Source organism: Hemicordylus capensis, chromosome 3, assembly GCF_027244095.1.
Source record: "Hemicordylus capensis ecotype Gifberg chromosome 3, rHemCap1.1.pri, whole genome shotgun sequence".
Taxonomy (NCBI): Eukaryota; Metazoa; Chordata; class Lepidosauria; order Squamata; family Cordylidae; genus Hemicordylus; species Hemicordylus capensis.
Genome location: NC_069659.1, coordinates 1,996,193 through 2,015,572, shown reverse-complemented (window position 1 = coordinate 2,015,572; position 19,380 = coordinate 1,996,193). Strand labels below are relative to the sequence as shown.

The 19,380-nt window shown below is 49.8% G+C and overlaps 1 protein-coding gene across 5 annotated transcripts in view; it reads left to right on the top strand.

Moving 5' to 3' along the window:
* STIM1 (stromal interaction molecule 1) overlaps positions 1-19,380 on the top strand; it is a 116,450-nt gene that overhangs the window by 59,674 nt on the left and 37,396 nt on the right. For all 5 annotated transcript variants that reach the window (XM_053307302.1, XM_053307301.1, XM_053307303.1 and 2 more), the window contains 2 exons: positions 888-1,018; positions 12,911-13,025. In XM_053307302.1, coding sequence (XP_053163277.1) covers positions 888-1,018; positions 12,911-13,025 — 246 coding nt within the window. The remainder of the gene's footprint in view (positions 1-887; positions 1,019-12,910; positions 13,026-19,380) is intronic.

Here is a 19,380-nt window from a genome sequence, read left to right as displayed (position 1 = left end):
GAGGTGTGTGGTGTGAGCTTCTACGGCACAGAGCAGAGTGGTGGTGTTTTCCCAGGCTCTTCCAGCACGTGACTTGCCGGAGCTCCTAAGGGATGCTCCAAAAGGGAGCAACAACTCTCTTTGGTTGGAGAGCAGCAAAAGGTCCGAAAGTGAAATAATGCCATTCTCTGATCTGGAGCTAGATTTGAGCCTGAGTCACCAAGGCTCCGTCCTGGTGTGTGTGTGTACTTTAGTAGTGACAGAGTGCCCCAAGGTGCAAAAGTTCAGTGGCTTTTGCCTCAGACACTCAGGAGCCACGGTCTGGCCCTAGGTTGGACATTAGAAATGGATGCTTCTCTCACTCAGGTGTGTCTAAGCAGGTCTGAGTCTCAGGACCTTTCATTTCGGGAACAAAACGCTGCTGAGATCTGGTGTTTGCTAAGTACTGCTACACACCATGTCCTTCGAAGGCCAGGATTCCATCTCCCCAAGTGCCCGTGCTGGAGGCTGAACCGTATGAAGCTGACATCAGCTGGGGAGGCCCTTTGGTGGCTTCGTCAGGGAGAAGGCCTCCTCGTTGGTGATGCTTCGCTTGTTGAACTCCCTGTCTCCAGAGATTCGTCTCGTCCCTTCAGTCTTTTGTTTCTGGTGCCATCTGCATATTTACAGTGGCTTTTAATTCACGTGGATGTTTGGGTGCCCTCATAGTTCTTATGTTTAAACTGCCTCTGTTTTATTTGCCATTTTCTGCATTGCAATGGCTTATTGTGTTTTAATTTGTTGTTGTACACCACTTTGAGCACAGGAAAGGTAGGATATAAACACTATAAATAGACGAGCAAAGTGAAGGTTCATGTTGTGGTTCATGTTCATCTTAACACGGTGTGCTTTTCCCCACCCCGATGCAGAGTTCTGTCGCATCGACCAACCGCTGTGCCACAACGAGGATGAGCAACTCAGCTTTGAAGCCGTCTGCAACATCCACAAGCAGATGGACGATGATGCCAACGGCAATGTGGATCTGGAGGAGAGTGATGAGGTGAGGACGCAGCAGGGGTCACCCCCTCTTTCACAGTTCCTGGGCTCCCCATCTGCCTTGCTAGCTCTCTAAACATGCTCCAGGCTATCCAACATGCTGGTTGCTGGTGCTGGGGCAGGTGGATCTGCTCTCAGGTTGGGCACCCCGGTCTCTAGCCTACACATGTTATGGAGAGCTGTGCAGAGCTTCTGGCAGTCAGGGAGTGATTGCTTCTTTATGAAGCACAATTCCTAGCCGCTCCCCAGCTGTCCTTCTCGTCTGCTGTAGGCACCCCCCACCCCCAAGAATTGGCTCTGTAGTCCCCAACAACCAAGTGGAGACAGTGGCTTGGTCTGACTTTAAACGGAGAACGAGAAGCCCCCTCCCCTTCCCCAGCTTCTTAAGGCTCTCCTCAGGTTTGCAAACCCTTGGAGGCAGATTCAACCTGGAAGTGGGGGGAGGCTTTCCATTGGGCTGAGCAGCCTCCTCTGGGGTTGGGGTGCAGACCTCATCTGATGGAGCTCAAAGAAGATGGGGAGCCCCCTTTACGCGCTGGGCTTTCTTCTTCCACCCTCCCACCTCGCTCCAGCTGATCTCGCCATCAGACAGTTGTCCTCACGTGCTTTTGCTGGCAGTTTGAAAGCGGAGAGCATCGGAAGGCGGCGGCAGCCAAGGCCCGGGGAGGTCAGCCTGACGGCCAACTGCACATGCCTGTCTCCTGGGGTAGGCAGGGGCTGCCGGTCGCCTTCTGTCCTCTTGAGCCGGCTCCCCAAAGGCCAGCTCTGCTGCAGTGCTGCCTCCTCCCAGCAGGCCTGGGGATGGCTGCAGCAGGTGCTCCTCTGTACCCGGCAAACGGGGTGTGGGCCTGAGACGAGCAGAACCCACCAGCTGAGGGCTGGTCTTGCTGGGGAGCCTTGTTCCTCGGTCCCTGTCCCCGAGAAGCAGCACCCCTGCGGAGCCTTGGGCAGGAAGGGCAGCTGGCTTCTCCCTCTTGTCCTAGGAAGTGGGGGGTTCTTTCCATTCGGGAGGCAGAGGGCTTCTTTAGTGGCGGCAGAGGCAGGCACACCTCCCAGTTTCTGGGATCTGAAATGAGGGAGGGGAAAGTTGAGATTGTCTCTGGAAAAGACTGTGAATTAGCAGAGCATGAACAAAATTGGACAGAAAGGAAGATGCAAGTCTAAAAGAGGCTGTGTTACTGAAGGACCGGCAAACGGCAGCGGATCAGCTAAAGGAGGAGTGAAGAAGCGAAGGCCAGGATGGAAGGAGTTGTGACATGGCTGTCCAAGAGGCTGTTGCTAGCACAATGAGAAGGTTAATGCTTCTGTAGGGATCCACAGAAAGCATCTCACAACCTGCAAATGGAAACTAATTGTCTTCAGGGGCAAACTGGAAGTGTCTCCTTGAAAGAGAAACGCTCTCTTCCTTAGTGTGTTGATAGGAAGCTCTTGAGTTGCTGCATTTTGCCATATGTGGTCTATTGCTGAGTTGATTGAGGCTTCTGCTTGTGATTTTTAGCACCATTATTGGAAGTTCCACTCAAATCAGATGGTCCTAAATCCCAATCTCTGTGTTTCTTCTTCATCCTGTGCCAGATCCTTCATGTCCTTTTCAACTTTTAAATACTCTTCTATGTCCGCAAGCTGTGGGTGATTTGGCGAGAGGCCGCGAATGTGTAATTACATGTAACGATTCAAAGGCTGTGTATTTGTATTGCCTTTGGAGGATTTCACACCAATACTGTTGACCCCTCCCCACTTTTTAGGAGAAGTGTAGGAAGGAATCATTCCTCAGCTTGCCGCCCTAAAAGAAATGGGAACTTGTAGCTCAGGTTAATAACCTCCCCACCAGCGTGTTGATCTCTTTCCAGTTTTCCACGGGCTCTGGACTACCATCCAGCAGCTGGGTTCAGACAGAACGGGATTCTGAACCCAGCCTCCCCCCGCCCCCAATGCTGTTAGTATGTATTATCAAACGTGATGGTTTTAAGTGGGAGCCTGCCGAAGACTGCTTGCCACCCTAGCCCTCGGCCAAGAGCCAGGAGTGGTGCTTTCAAGATAACGGCTTGCAGGTTGAGCCTCTCTTGTTTGAGTGGAGGGAGTGCTGCTCTACTCAGCTGTGTGTTCCAAAGCTAGAGACTCCCTGAACCAAGCACCTGAATCTGCAGCAGCCTGTTCCTCCTGTCATACATTCTGGCCTGTCTGGACACATCCTCTTCCCAAGTCGGGTGTGCTTGTTGAGAGATTTTTCTTGATGCTTTCGAAACTTAATGTCTATTTAGAACTTCCCCACCCCGTCTTTAGTTGCCTGAAGGGCAGTTTCCCAGGGGAAGTGCCTTGAACTGGGCAGGCTTCAGCGTGCAAGTTTGCTACTGTGATGTTGGCTCAGGTTTCTGACCGAGCAGAGGAATCTGAGCGTCTTGTTCTGTAGGCAGAGTGATGCCAGGGGGTTGTGTACAGAATGGCTGGCAATGGTTTCCCAGTGGGCTGTTTCTTACCAAACTTGGATCTTGGGGTGACCTCTTAATATTCGGAGGGCAATAAGGGAACCTATTCTTCAGTCGCTCCTTAATTTGGGGGTTTGTGTTCCCACCAGCCCACTTACTTTATTGATTTAAAAGGATTCCAGCAATATAGGCAAAACCTGGATTTACCCCTGGGAGATCTACTTTTACTCCTGGTGCATTTTGTCTTTTGCTCCTCTAAATCAGATCATCCCTGAAGTTGCTGGAGGGTGGCCTTGCAGCGTACAGACTGACGGCATTTGTGGGCTTTGAAGAGGCATCGGGCAAAACCTCAGGAACCTCTGTCTAAAGCATCAGATATTTAACAGTTATGTTCTTTTTATTAAGGACTCAACCATCAGGCAGAGAAACAAAAGAGCTCCAATGAGTGCTAGCAGAATACCAAGCTTTGACCTGGCCATGGATGGAAACTAAGCACCACGCCAGGGCTTGGGACTGGGTGGCCACCACCGCGTAGAGTTGCACGTCCCTGCTCCAGCCAGGTGCCGCCATCCAGGCCAGAAGCCAAGCCTGCTTCTGACTTCCATCTGGGGAGAGGGCAGCATTGCTGGGTCCTGGAAGGCTGGTGACTGAGCACGGATGGGAACATGTGCCGAACAGAGGGTTGTCTGTCTGGAGCAAGAAAGAGAAGCCGCAAGGTGGTGTGACCTCATAGGTGTTAGGCGACTTCTGACTAATCCTGGCAGGCTTCTGGGATGGTTTGGGATATCAGATTTAATTTCCAGTGGAGGTAGAATATCTCAAGATGTGAAGATGAGAAGAGACTTGAAATTATGAAGTACACGGCATGGTCCCTGTGGAGCATAAAGACTACCAGTATTTTAGGGCTTGAAGGAGGCATCCGATAAAACCAGGCCTTGGGGCCAAGCAGACACTCTGTTGTATAAGAGAACAAACTATCTGGCACATAATTAGGCACAGGAAACACAAGAATGTGATTGAATAGTTTTTCAGCAAAGCCGCCCACACCAGGGCTTCCCAACCGTGGGTCCCTCCCCAGGTGATGTTGGACTACAACTCCCATCAATCCCAGCCATGGCTGTGGTAGTACAAGAACATCTGGGGACCCAAGGTTAGCAGCCACTGAGAGCGAGAGAGAGCACAAGCGAGGAAGGTCCTTGGGGCTTCGGGCACAGTGAGCTCAGAACCAAGAGAGGGGCTGAAGTGAAGCCGGTCTCATGCCGAAGCAGACATTGGGAATTACACAGGCGGTGAAAGCTGGGAACAGCGACCACTTTCCCTGTGGCGGTTTGTGGCTTTGTTAGACTAGACTGTTGAAAACCTTAGCTGCCAGGAACCTGAAAATGCTGCTCTTGAAGTTCTGACAAATCCCTCTGGAGAGGAGTTGAAAGCAGGCGGCAGTGACCCTCATTAAAAAGAGCACCCTGGAATCTCAAGGGGAAATCCTGCTAACGAGCAGCCTATTTCTGGTCTGCCTGTGGAGGTGGAGGAAGCTCGCAAGGCGCCCGTGGATTTAATGGAATAGATCTTGTCCTCCAGGGTCTCTGCGGATGGAGCCTGCAGCCCCAAGGCCTAAGCCGGCTGGGGAAAGGGCAACGCCAGGGAACTGTGTTAGGATTAGAGGTCTCTTGTAGGGTCGTGGGGTGGATGAGAAACCCTGAACCTCCCTCGGCTGAAAAAGAGTGGTTTGCCCAAGCATGTTTGTGGCTGAGCTAAGACTTGGGCCAGGGCCTTCTGGGTCTGAGCCCCTTTGTTTTTCCCAGGGAGGGAGTAGACCTGAGGGGCAGGTCAGTAGGGCTGTGCATCCTTGGAAAGAGGAGCAAGGCCCAAGTGGTGTTTCGGGATGTCACTCAAAACATTTCCCTTGTGAGTCTTAGGAAGGAAGGAGGCTGTCTTGGTGCTGCAGGATGGTGGGCTGTGCATGTCTAGGCCCCACCTTGGATCTCGGTGAGGTCATAAGACTTATTTTCAGGACAAAACACACAAGCTGCTGTGTTGATCTGTTTTGAACAGTTCCATGCAGGGTAGTTTTATGATGATTTCTTAATGGTTAGTGAAATAAGATGTCACTTCTTGAAAGAAATCTTAGCTGATTTAATATATAGTTTTAATTGATTAACTTGTTAATTTATCATTAAATCTACGTGTGTGTGTGTGCATGTATATAAAAATAGTTTGGAAGAAAAAAGCATTCTTCCTTTGGTTTTTAAATGATGCAGGTGTGTTACAGCAGGCCACATCTCAGGGATTCCCCTCTGGGTGCAGGCGGAGGAACAGGAATAGGAATACCCATTCAAAGAAGGAGTAAATGTGTTTAAAAGATTAAGCATTTTAGCTCTAAAAGAATTCATTTTATTAGGGCCAACCAAGACGCTCAAAGGATCAGCATCCTAGAGGGGCTCATGAGGCCATCTAGTCCAGCCCTTGCACTGTGCAGGAAATCTAGTGCTCGAACCTCCCCAGTCGAGCTCCCTCTGTTCAGCAGCCACTCTTGCATGACTCCTGCTATGCGGGGAGCCGGAGGAATAGCCCTGCCTGAAAACCCCCAGAGCTGCTGCTGGCAGTTGGTAGGAACGGAGCCGCTGAGCTGGATGGAGCGAGGCGCCTCTCTCCCGGAAGAGGCCACCTTCCTTGGCTGCTGTCCCCGGTATATTCGTGTTCACTTTGTTGTCACTTGAAACTGAATGGGGTGAGAAGAATCCCAGCCCCGGTCGTCTCAAGTGTTGTGTAGTCGACAAAGGGTTCTGCCTTAAGAGAAGCCACAGGCCATCAGACAACACACCTCTTCCCCCTCCCTTCAGGCGGTCAGGGCCACCCAGTGGCATCCGGATGGATGGTGAACTTTATGCCAAGCCTGATGCCTCCCTACTCTGGTTTTCACACTACCACAAGACTTATACGAATACGACAAATATTGGTATACTGCTTTTCAACAAAAGTTCCCAAAGTGGTTTACAGATATAAATATAAAATTTATTTATTTATTTTATTTATTTATTGTTACATTTCTATACCACCTTTCATTAAAAGACAACCCCAAGGCGGTTTACAAAAGTTAAAAACCCACAATAAAAAAATCAAGCTAAAAAATATAAAAACATATAAAAAACAGGCATAAAAACAATACAAGTAAAAACACACAGAAGCAGCAGTAAAAACGATTATGTAAAAGCCTGGGTAAAAAGCCAAGTCTTTACAAGCTTTCTAAAAGCCGTGATGGAGTCCGAGGAGCGAATGGCCACCGGGAGAGCATTCCAGAGTCTGGGAGCAGCAACAGAGAAGGCCCTGTCCCGAGTGCACGACAGCCGCGCCTCCCTCGTTGTCGGCACCCGGAGCAGGGCCCCCTCAGATGTCCTCGTCAAGCGAGGACATCTAATGGCTCCCTGACCCCAGAGGGCTCACAGTCCTAAAAAGAAACACAAGATAGACACCAGCCACTGGAGGGATGCTGTGCTGGGGATGGATAAGGCCAGTTGCTCTCCCCCCCGCTCAATAAAGAGAATCACCAGTTTAGAAAGGTGCCTCTTCTGTTCAGTTAGCAGCATTACGACGAATATGACAAATATCTATATACTGCTTTTCAACAAAAATCCCCAAAGCGGTTTACATAGAAATGAATGAATAAAATGGTCGCCTGTCCCCCAGAAGGCTCACAATCTAAAAAATAAGATAGACACCAGCAACAGCCACTGGGAAGAGCTGGAGGTTGTACTTGCAGACCTCTAATCCTGTGAGCCTTGGCATGTCACACACACACATACGCACGCGCGCGCGCACACAGAGCTTAACCTGGTACTCATCTGCACATTCCCTTGGAAGCTTGCACACTACTTTGTGATTTGGGGTTGGTCCTGATAAAGTTATTGTTTTGTCCTTTCCGCCTGATATTTTCAGGAGTGACACTGATTTTGGAAGACAGAACACACGGTGGCTTCTCAGTCCATGCTTCAGCGAGAAAAGATCTGCTTCTGTCACTGTTCAAACAAAAAGTTGTGCTTTTTCCAACTTGCTTTTTCTGGCACTGGAATTAATCTGTAATTTGTGAAATGGGCCTTTGTGTTATGTGCGTACAGGTGGGCCTGTACCTCTACAAACGGGACTAGAGAATCCCAGGCACCGGATCTCTGTGGTGCCTGGGAGTATTTTTCCACCACTGGATAAAGCCCTGTTCCAATCATCTCCATGGTTACCTTTCCCAATAGGGGCTGGGGGTGGGGTGGGGATGCCTCTGGGCGGTCTTGTGCTCTTGGCCGTCCAGCAAAGCAGAGGAGCTGCTGCAGAGTTGGGAAGCTGGCTGCCCTCTCCTTCCCAAGAAGGGCTGCAGTCCCACCCAGCAGGCTCCTCTTCCGAGAGCCCTTGGAAGCTGTGTCCGCAGGGCTCTGTTAAAGGCAGGCCCCGCCAGGAGATCACTTTTCCTTCCCGGTCTAAATATACTGAGCAACAGCTGGTTCCCGCCTACATCCCTAGGGGAGCTCAGGGCCGGCCGCTCGAAGCTGCATACATGGGCCACTCCAGATGACCTTGCCATGTTTCCCGTGGAGGTCACAGGCTGGGGGGGGGGGCTGGGCTGGGCTGAATGGGAGAAGAGCTCTGCATCTTTGCACCCGCACACCCGCTTGGCTGCACTGCCTGGCTTTAATCTTGAGTGATCCTGGAGCATCCTGTGGGGTGTGTGTGTGTGTGTGTGTGTGTGAGAAAACCTTGAACTTGGCTCGCTGAGAATGTCACAGGACTGCATAGATTTTCTTAATCCCTCTTTCAGGCTCTGTAACTTCAAAACGCCACTCAGCCAGAGGCCTCTTTGCCAGCCAGCAGGAGAGGCACTCAGGGAAAAGCATCCACTGAGCCGTCCTTGCAGACAGCAGCAAAGCGCTTCCTCCCCTTTGCAATTAGCAGCTTGTCTCTGGCCTGCTGCAGTTTTGCTGCCTGCCCTGTCCAGTGCCCTCTGTGTGCATGGAGTCTGGCTCTCTCAGGCGGCAAGGGCCCCTCGGGAGGGGCTGGTGGTGACCCTCTTCAGCTTGCTCGGCCGCCGCCGCTGCTGCTCCGGAGAAGGGCACAGCCACCCAGGATTCCGCAGGCATCGGTCCCCCCCCCCCCGCATTCCACCCCCACTGCTCTCTCTTGATGCGCCTCTGCATCAGGCTGCCCTGCCTTTCCTTTTCGCTGCCACCCCAGCATGGCCTTTCACCTGGGGGCTCTTTTTGCTTTTGCATCCATCTGCAGGATGTACAAAACCTGTGGAGCTTCTCCAACTGCCCCCCCCCCCCCGCCGTTCCCTGCCCTAGCTTCTGCCTCTTTCCCTCCCTCTTTCCCTCCCTCCCTCCCTGGTGTTCCTCTGCTGCTCACTGTGCTATCAGACCCCTTGCCTGGCCACCACACTTCCTCATCACATGCACCATTTAGTTTTTCCTTTTGCCCACGGAATGAGCTGACTCCGCCCCCCCCGCCCCCCCGCTCATTTAATGAACATGGCTCCACTTGGGCAGTTAGAACAAGAAGCTGTAGAAATGGAATTCGTGAACAAATGCAGCTACGTTTCCCAGGGTTTGAGTAACGAGGTATGTGGTTTTCTCTTCACAAAAAGCTCCCCTGTTTGGTACTGGAGTACCTATTTGCTCACTTTGCTTTGCTTCTTCAGCACATGGAGTTGTGTTTAGTGCCCCTGCTGCCAAAATATGGTGCAGAGTGCGGTGTGTGTGTGTGTGTGTGTGTGTGTGTGTGGTCTCATGCCCCGTTTAGTTTCACATAATGCAGCTGTTTTTTCTTTCTTTTTTTACACATACCCACCACTTTCTCTGCACATTCCATGCTCCTATCAAAGAATATACTGCCGACAAAAGCCTGCCTCAATAAACCAAATGCTTCCTTACAGGGTGGATTTGATTTAAATCAAACTGATTTAAATCACGATTTAAATCACTAGCAGGGTGGATAAAAATAAAAAAAATCCGATTTAAATCAAAAAAATCAATTTTTTGTATTTAAATCGGATTTTTTTTAATTTAAATCGGATTTTTTTTATTTTTATCCACCCTGCTAGTGATTTAAATCGTGATTTAAATCAGTTTGATTTAAATCAAATCCACCCTGATTCCTTATCAAGAAATAAATGCAGGCTTAATTAAACCTACCTGCTTTCAATTATTTCAAGTAAGGCATCTTCTGTTTGATGTTTTTACTCATTAAAAGAGGTCTCTGAGAAAACTGGTGGATTTTGGAATATGCATATTTCATCATCATTGCACTATCTTGATCAAAGTAAGGCAACTGTTACAAATGAGATTGGATAATGTTGTTATGGTCCTATTTGGGCCAGCAGGGTCTGTTGTGGGATTAGTGACTTGCAGCAACTCTCAAGCGATGGCAGCAAAGTGTGATGATCCTAAGAGCTTGAAGAAGGTGCTAAGGTACTAAGAGCTTGAAGGAAAGGTACTAGGCAAGGATGCCCACTTTCTCCGCTGTTGTTTATTTTGATGCTTGAACCATTGGCAAGGAAGATTTGGTAGGAGAATAAAATCTCTGGACTCAAGATAGGCAGGCAAGAGCATAAAATAAAATTGTATGTTGATGATGTATTGACTATAACTCAAACAAAGGATTCATTAGATTTAATAATGGAACATCTGTATCGCTATAGCATGGTTTCTGGATACAAGATTATCAAAAATAAAACACAGATGATAACATAGAATTTAGCAGAAGCGGATTTACAATATCTGAAAGAAAAGATTGGATTCCATATAAGTACCAATCCAATTAAATACTTGGGGGTAAAACTAACGGCTTTTAATAAAGACTTGCCGATCTGGAAGAACATATCGGCAGATCTGCACAGGTGGAAAAAGTTGAACCTTTCCTGGCTAGGAAGAACATCAAAAATTAACATGAATATTCTACCAAGGATGAACTTTTTATTCAAATGATTCCAATAAGGACAGAAGAAAAGACACTGAATGAGTGGCAAAGGAACACAAACTTTTACTTGGGCTTCTAAAAAGCCCAGAATTCAGGATTATGCAAGATGTGAAAGAGTGTGGAGGAGTGGGTGTCCCAAATTTGAAATAATATTATCAAGCTAGTTGTTTTACATGGATTGCAGAATGGATTAAAGAACCGTATGGTTGGATTATGTCTATGGAAGAGTCTGAAAGTTTGCATAAATATCTATGGACTGACATCAAAAGAACAGATGTGGATATAAGAAATCATTCCATTAGAAACAGTCTACTAAATGTTTGGGATAAACATTTTTTAAAAAGAGAGAATAAGTCCAGTTTTATCTCCTCTGGCTTCAGTATTAAACATCTTTTCCCTTGAAGAAGAATATACTAAAAAGTTTGTTCCATGGAGAGAGTTTGCGTACAACTTACAAAGTTTAATTATTAACTTGCAAATTAATTATTGAATGCAAAAATAAAATCTGTCCAGATATTTTCCTCAGAATGGAGGAGTGAACCTTTGTGGTTTCATTATTTGCAGATAAGCAACATAGTACAGAAGGAAATACAAAAGCAAGGTGGCAAACTTAGAGATTTGACGGCATTTGAAGTATTAATAACTAAAAATGCTGAGCATTTACTGGGTCTTAAGAAGAAGAAGAAGAAAAGAAGTTAAGGGCAAGTGGGTGGTGGCGGCAGCTCCCATTGGGAGTAAGCTGTGGAGGAGATTTTTCTCTTGGAACTGAATTGGTCCAGAAAGAATACGGAATTTGTATAAACTGTCTTTTAAGCTTTAAATATCAGTGATATCTGATTCTGCTAACAGGAAATGGAAATCTCCAGTTCACAGGAGAAGAGCCCTGCTGGATCAGGCCAAAGGACCATTTAGTCCAAAAAGGACTGGCCGGATGTCTCGGGGATGCTCCCAAATGGGGCTTCCCTGGTAGCTGGTACTTGGCAACATGTTGCCTTGGAATCAGGAGGCTCCGTGCCACTATAGCGGCTCATAGCCGGTCATAGACTTCCTTCCTCCGTGCATTTGTCTCTTAAAGTCCTCCAGGCTGGTGACTGTCACCACATCCTGTGGCCGTCGTTCCGCAGGAGAAGGCTCAGGGGTGGTTTTCCTGGTTCCAGAGGGCTGGCGAGGAGACCTGCGGGGCCCCCGACCAGGCCCCCAGCACCGCCTCCTCCTCTTGGGAGCCAGCCCTCCTTGCTCTCCTTGGCCTCTTCTTCTTCTTCTTCTTCTTCACAGCTGCGAGCGTCAGCAGGGCCTTGGAACTGGCAGGTGGGGAGCCCATTGGAGAACAGAGCAGCGGCAGAGCCTGTCCGTTCTTGCGGCCGCTGAGCCAGATGATGGTGCAGTTTATTATTAGTCTCCCAATAGCGAAGATGAATCTGCAGTTTGCACATGATGACTGGGCTTCCTCTTCTCGGCCCCGCTGGCGTTCTGGTTTTCTTGCCTTGCCTGCCTGCCTGTGGTGGGTGTGCTTGTGCCTCCGTGTGGACACTTTGGGCCAGCTGGGCTCTGCCGGAGAGGTGTCAAAGCGTCCTCTGTCTCCCTCCCCTGCTGCCAGGTTCTCTGCAGAGCTGTGAAGGAGGGCTGGGCAGAGCAGCACTTGGGAAGCCAAGCTGCGCCTCTGCTCCCAGGGAGGCCGTTCCGTGCAGACTGAGGAGGGCCTGCCAAGGGGGCAGCCCTGACTGCCCCCCCTCCCTTGCCACCAGCAGAGGCTTGCACCATCTTGCAGCAGAGCCGCAGAGCCCTTCGTGGGCATTCGGGAAGATGCACAGAGCGGGGTGGGGGGGAGGGTCTATGTGGCTTTTCAAAAGGTGTTTTTGAAAAAGAGGAGAGGAGAGTTAGTCTTGTGGTAGCAAGCATGACTTGTCCCCTTAGCTAAGCAGGGTCCACCCTGGATGCATATGAAAGGGAGACTAGAAGTGTGAGCACTGCAAGATCTTCCCCTCAGGGGATGGAGCCGCTCTGGGAAGAGCAGAAGGTTTCAAGTCCCCTGCCTGGCGGCATCTCAAAGAGAGGGCTGGGAGAGACTCCTGCCTGCAACCTTGGAGAAGCCGCTGCCAGTCTGTGCAGACAATACTGAGCTAGATGGACCTGTGGTCCAACTCAGTTTATGGCAGCTTCCTATGTTTCGCAGACTTGGTTGCCAAAGGCTTCCGTTAGCGACCTTAGGGCAAGAAGCAGATGCTGGGAAGCAGAAGGAAGGAAGTACACAAACGATTTTTGGGAGGAAATAGCAGGGTCTCCTCTCCTTTTGGGGACGGACAGTTTAATCATGGAATCTGTCTCCATGTTCCGAAGCAGGCTTGGCTGGGAGACTCTTGCCTAACAAGGAGGCAGGAGTGTGAACCCAGCCTCCCCAGCCCTCCTCTTGCCTCTGGCTGGGGCAGTAAGGACTGCAGTAAGAGAGTCCCCCTTGCCCCCCGCCCCCTGTGGTTTGTGGGGCAGCTGGCTGACTCTGTGCTGTGTTCCTTTCCCAGTTCCTGAGGGAAGACTTGAACTACCCGGACCCAAGAGTCCAGCACAGCACCTTCCATGGGGAGGACATGTTCATCAGTGTGGAAGATCTCTGGAAGGCCTGGAAGTCGTCTGAAGGTAAGCCCGGAGGGCTGCCCGGAAGGAAGCGGGGGCTGGCCCTGCATGTTCCGTCGCCGGCAGCAGAGCCCTCCTGCTTGGGTGGGGGGGGGGCTGGATGCCTGTGAATCCCTCACCCTGAGGAAACGGCCTGCATCGTAGGGAGGAACCACACATTTGAGCATCCAAAGGAGAATCCATGTTTGGGGAAGGAAGAGCTGTTTCTTGCTCTGCAGGGGGACCATACGGGAACATTCCCCTAGTGAGAGGCATCCAGTTGGGTGTGGGTTTTCCAAGGAGAGTGTCGATACTTCATTGCCGGCCTTGTCCCAGGGGCTGAGGGCCAAGCTGTCCAGGCGAGAGGAAGTACATCGCTCTCTGCCTCTTAATTGGTTATTTGTTTTAAAATAGCCGTGGGGGGAGGGGGCCAGACGGATCTAGATCAGGACCCTGGCCCAGGTGAGGGGGCCTAACCCTTCCCAGTGAAAGTGCCCCCCCCCCACCGCCCCCTGCAGCTGCTCTCTGCCCAGAAGGAATGCTGCTGTTTGTTTCTGCACCCAAGGCCAAATAGCAAGGAGAGTTTAAAAATTATTAATTTGGGGTGGTTTTTTTTTAAAAAAATTATTATTATTTTAAACAGGTGCTCCTGTTTAAAAAGGAACGAGGGCGAGAAGCATGCTTAGTCATCATTGGGCCATTTGAGGATCCCCCCCCCAACTTTTACCTTACAAGCAACTCTGCCTCTGCATACCCCTGAGTATGCAGAAACCACTGCCTTATCGATGGGCTGCCCCTTCTTGCTGCCCTACTGGCAGGCGTGAGCCAGCTCAAGGGCCCCCTCTCTTCCCCAGGGCAGGGCCCCGGCTTCTCCAGCAGGCTGCTTGTGAGGACAAGAGGCTCGCCAGGCCCATCATGCTCCAGAAGTGCTGCTGACATGAGCAGGGAGCGGAGCATTCCCCGGCAGCCCCCAGTGTGGAGTGCCTCTGAGATAAAGCGATGGCCCTTGGCCTGCTGCACTCAGCAGCCCCTTCCTTGTCTTTCTGGCTCTCCTTCCCCTTGATTGCCTCGCTAATCTCTCTGGGCTGCTCATGCTAAGGGTCCTGTACCCGTCAAGTGTGTCTGCGTGTTCACCCGGCAGAAAGGTTCAGCTGGAGCCTCTCTGGTGTGCAGTCTGACTGGGCCGCCTTCTGGCCGCTGATCCTGTCCTGTGTGGGAGACTAGCTCGACCCGTCTTCACAAGTGAGAGCGGAGGCCCGTGAGGAGGGAGCGGGAATCAAATGGCAGCCTCGCATGATGCCTGTGCTGTGGTGGACTGGTGCCCTGCGGCCGGGGGAGGCAACTCTGGCTCTCCAGCTGCTGTTGGACTACAACTCCCAGCATCCCCAGCCATGAAATTGTGGCTGGGGAAGATGGGAGCCGTAGTTCTGCAGCAGCTGGAGAGCCCGAGTTGCCTCCCCCGGCCCCGGAGAGTGGTGTGAGGACAGGTGATGCGCTTGCATGCTTCCCTAGAGCCCTTGGTTGGAAAGCAGTCGGTACGCTGGGCAAAGGGAGAAGTGCGCTGAAGCCCTGCACCGTGGTGTCTGCCGAGGGCAGCTGCCTGGAAGGCTGGGGTGTGCCATCGCGGCCGAGGAGGCGTGCAGGGCTTCTGTGTCTTGAGCACCCGCCAGCCAGGAGAGCCCAGCCAGAGGCGGGTCCAAACCCGGCTTGGCTTCCGTGGCCTGCGGATGTGCTTCTTCGGTCAACTCCTGCGATGTCCCCGGAGCTCCCAGGTGCGTCCTGCCATCCCCTGGCTGGATCCAGAGCTGGTGGGAGAGCAGCTTGCGGCTCCTCCTCCAGCAGCCTTGCTGCGTGACCTGTGCTTCAGTCTTGCTCTTGGGCCAAGATGCAAGCAGGGGAGACCCAGGGATGAGGGCCAGGTGCCACATGCCCCACCTGATGAGGCAGGGTCTAGTCAAGGCCGCCATGTCCCTGGCCCAGGCTGGGAGCGGAAGTGTTGCATTTTCTGTTCTGCATTTCTTCCCAGCTGTCTTGAGTCCCGTGTTTTGTCCTGTCCCTCCTATTTCATGGCTGCTTCTTAGAAGCTGGGTTTCATGTCAGTTTCCTGTGGATGTCTTAGCTTTTGAGAGCTGTCAGAGCGGGGAGAAACAGAGCAGAGCAACTGGCCTGGTTTCCATCACGCCAATTATTGTTCCCTTTCATAGTGGAGAGAGGATCCCGCTGGAGTCTGGCCTTGGGAGCCTCGTGATTTCAGGTGGCTGAAATGAGACTGGAGGGAGACCTGCCAGGGAGCAGTCAATCCAGGGAGAAAACCCCGTGCCCTCTTTCTAACATAGACTGTTATTCCGTGCTTCAGCAACACTTGCCTCTATGCATTAGTCGCCCCCGGGAATACAGGAGCCTGAAGGACAAGGTGTCAAGGATGCTGGCGCAAGGAGATGAGTTCTTGTGGATGGCTGGGGCATCCTCTCACTACCGTGCAGGGCCTGGAGAGGAGGCTGGAACAATGCCAAGATGGAGGAAGGCTTAGGAGTCAGAGGGGGGAGAGGAAAGGGGGGGGCAGAGACCCCTTCGCAAAATGGAGGATGTTATTAAACACTGACTTCAGTGTTGTATTCCTAAGAACATAAGAACACCACCCAAGGGCCAATCCACTCCAGCATCCTGTTTCACACAGTGGCTCTCTAGATCATTTATGAACAAGTCAAAGAACACTAGTCTCAGTACAGATCCCTGGGGAACTCCACTTCTTACTTCCCTCTATTGTGAAAACTGTTTATTCCCACCCTCTGTTTCCTGTCCTTCAACCAGTTACCGATCCACACATGAAACTGTCCCCTTACCCCATGATTGCTAAGATTACTCAAGAGCCTTTGGTGGCGAACTTTGTCAAAAGCTTTTTGGAAGTCCAGGTATACTATGTCAACCAGATCACCTTGATGCACGTGCCTGTCGACACTTTCAAAGAACTCCAAAAAGTTAAAGAGGCAAGACTTGCCTTTGCAGAAGATTTGCTGGTTCTCCATCAGCAGGACCTGTTCTTCTATTTAATTTTGTCCTTAAGTATGCTTGCCATCAATTTAACCAGCACCAAAGTTAAGCTAACTGGCCTGGAATTTCCTGGATCCCCCCTGGATCCCTTCTTGAAAATGGGAGTTGATTAGCTACTTTCCAGTCCTCTGGTACAGAGCCTGATCGTAGGGATAAGTTACATATTTTTGCTAGGAGATAAGCCATTTCACATTTGAGTTTCTTCAGAACTCTTGGGAGGATGCCACCTGGCCCTGGATATTGGTTAATTTTAGTTTTGCAAGGCAGTTTAGAACATCCTCTCTTCTCACCTCAAATTGGCCCATTTCTTCAGCCTCTAAGCCTGAGAAGCTCAGTTCCAGAGTGGATATCTGGTCAGGATCTTCCGCCGTAAAGACAGATGCAAAGAACTCATTCAGCTTCTCTGCATGCTCTTTAATAATCAATGTCATGCCCTAATCATCTAAGGGTCCAACTGCTGCCCTGGCAGGTTTTCTGTTGCTGATATATTTAAAGAAGTTTTTGTTATTCCCCTTGACACTTCTAGTTATCTGCTCCTCACACTCTCTCTTTGCATTTCTTTTGCCAGAGTTTGTGTTCCTTTCTGTTCAATTCATGTGAGCAGGACTTCCATTTTCTGAAGGGAGACTTCTTCCCCTTTATAGCTTCCCTGATTATACTTGTTAGCCGCGCTGGTGTCCTCCTGAACTTGGTGGTACCGTTTCTCCATCTTGGTATACATTCCAACTGAGCTTCTAGTACTGTGGTTTTGAATACGTTCCATGCTCTCTGGAATGATTTGGCCCTCTCAACTTTCCCTTTCAGCTTCCTTTTCACCAGTAGTTAACACTTGACAGTTAATCATTTAGCTGTTTCCTTTTGTGCATCTCTCTCCTGGTTGTGGTTGAGACATTCTTAAGATGAAGGAGGGATAAGGATGTGGTGGGAGGAGGAAATGGGTGGAGAGAGAGAGACGTTTACAAGTACATTTACAAGTACTTAAGGGTAGTCCTGTGTTGCAAGCTGGAGTCTGAAGAGATAGATGCTGCTGCTCTTCGTTCCTTTCTGTTTGTGTGAGATTCTGGTTTGTTCTCATCAACACGTTATAGACTGGAGACCATGATGGCTAGTTCTCTTTTGCCAAATAATAAATTGGCTTTCACTGCTGCCCCTGGGTTGTCAGAAATGAATCGGATCAAAGTATTTGGATAGGCAAACTGCTGGTCAATCCTTTGGGTGGGTGGGATGTATGGGAATCTTATGGGAATCTGCAGGGTCTTATGGGAATCTGCAGCCTGTGGCTGAGTTCGGGGCCACTTGAGTTTATCCAAAGTGCTTCTCAGCATCTGCTTCATCATTGTCTGCACTAGGGACTGGTTGGCTGTTGCCTTTCAAAACAACCTCAAAACCCGCATAATACAGAAGGGGCCGCTTAGCCCGGAAAACTCCACTTTCAGCAGTGTTTGCAAACTGTCTCTTTCGAGTACGTCAGAACCAAGTTTAGGGGTGGGAAGAACAAAAGCCAAGCTCTCGTGAGTTGAAAAGGACACATGGTCATCTCCTTGAAGAGGAACTTGCTGGATCTCCGGCATTACCCTCCGAAGTGGCCATGCCGAGTGGTCCTTAAAGTTAAAATGTGGTGGGAAGCAATGTTGGGCAGGAGACAGCTGTGGTGCACATCGCCAAATTTAGGCTGATAGCATATTGAAGTCCAGGACCCACAAGGTAGCATTCTCAGAAATGCTACCTGTTCCACACGCAGGTACAGTGAGATAGGCAGAGCTGAGAGGTCTCAATGCATGGATGAGACATTGGTGCCGGGAGGAGGGGTTTAAATTTATTAGGCACTGGGATACATTTTGGGGAAAGCAAGGCCTGTACAAAAGGAACGCGCTGCCCTTTAACCAAGGTGGAACCAGACTGCTGGTGCTTAAAATCAAAAAGGTTGCAGAGCAGCTTTTACAATGACACCTGGGGAATAGCCGACAGGAGCTGGGCAGTATCCGGTTTGGCAAATGCCATCCTTTAAAGTGCAAGGGTGTAAAGGATTCAAATAAAGCAGAAGGGGACAGAGCAGAACCACATAAAGAGCAGACAGAAGGCTGTCCTAGCTGGTCAAGGAGTCAAAAGAAAGATAGCATATACCAGGTGAGAAATTCAGCGTATAGGTAGGTGCTTATATGCCAATGCCAGAAGCCTCTGAGCCAAGATGGGTGAGCTGGAGTGCTTGGTTGCTAACGCAGAAATAGATCTAGTGGGCATAACAGAAACATGGTGGAACAGTGAGAACCAGTGGGACACTGTTATCCCTGGGTATATACTCTATAGAAAGGACAGGGAGGGGCGCCTTGGAGGAGGGGTAGCACTGTATGTTAAAGAAGGGATAGAATCTAACAAGCTAGAAAACCTTGGAGGACCAGAGTCCTCCACAAAATACAAGACCTGAAAGGAAATGTGCTACTGGGGATGTGCTATCGCCTTCCGGATCAAAACACCGACAGTGACTAGGAGTTGCAGCAGGAAATCAGAGGGGCTTTAAGGAGAGGCAGGCCAGTAATAATGGGTGACTTCAGTTACCCACACATATACTGGGTAAATTCACAGTCAGGTGAAAAGAGGTCAGATTTCTAGATACGTTAAATGACTGTGCCCTAGAACAGTTGGTCATGGAACCAACCAGAGAGAAGGTGACCTTGGACTTAATTCTGAGTGGCACCTAGGACCTGGTGCGTGATATCAGTGTCATCGACCCTTTAGGCAACAGTGACCATAGTGCAATTAAATTCAGCATACATACAGGGAGAGAATCACCAAGGAAGTCTAATGCAGACACTTTGAATTTCAGAAGAGGAAACTTCTCCAAAATGAGGAGTATGGTGAAAAGAAAACTGGAAGGGAAAATCAGGAGAGTTGGTTTGCTCCAGAATGCATGGAGTTTATTCAAAACCACAATACTAGGAGCCCAGTCAGAATGTAAACCAAAAAGGAAGGAAGGTACCACTAAGTCCAGGAGGATGCCAGCATGGCCAACAGGTACCGTCAAGGAAGCCATAAAAGGGAAGAAGACTTCCTTCTGAAATTGGAAGGCCTGTCCAAATGAAGAGAAGAGAAAGGAACACAAACTCTGGCAAAAGAAATGCAAGGTGACAATAAGGGAGGCAAAAAGAGAGTTTGAGGAACATTTAGCCAGAAGGATCAAGGGGAATAACAAAAACTTCTTTAAATACATCAGATGCAGGAAACCTTCCAGGGAGGCGGTTGGACCAATAGACAATGAGGGACTAAAAGGGATTATTAAGGAGGATATGGAGGTTGCAGTGAAGCTAAATTATTATTATTATTATTTCTT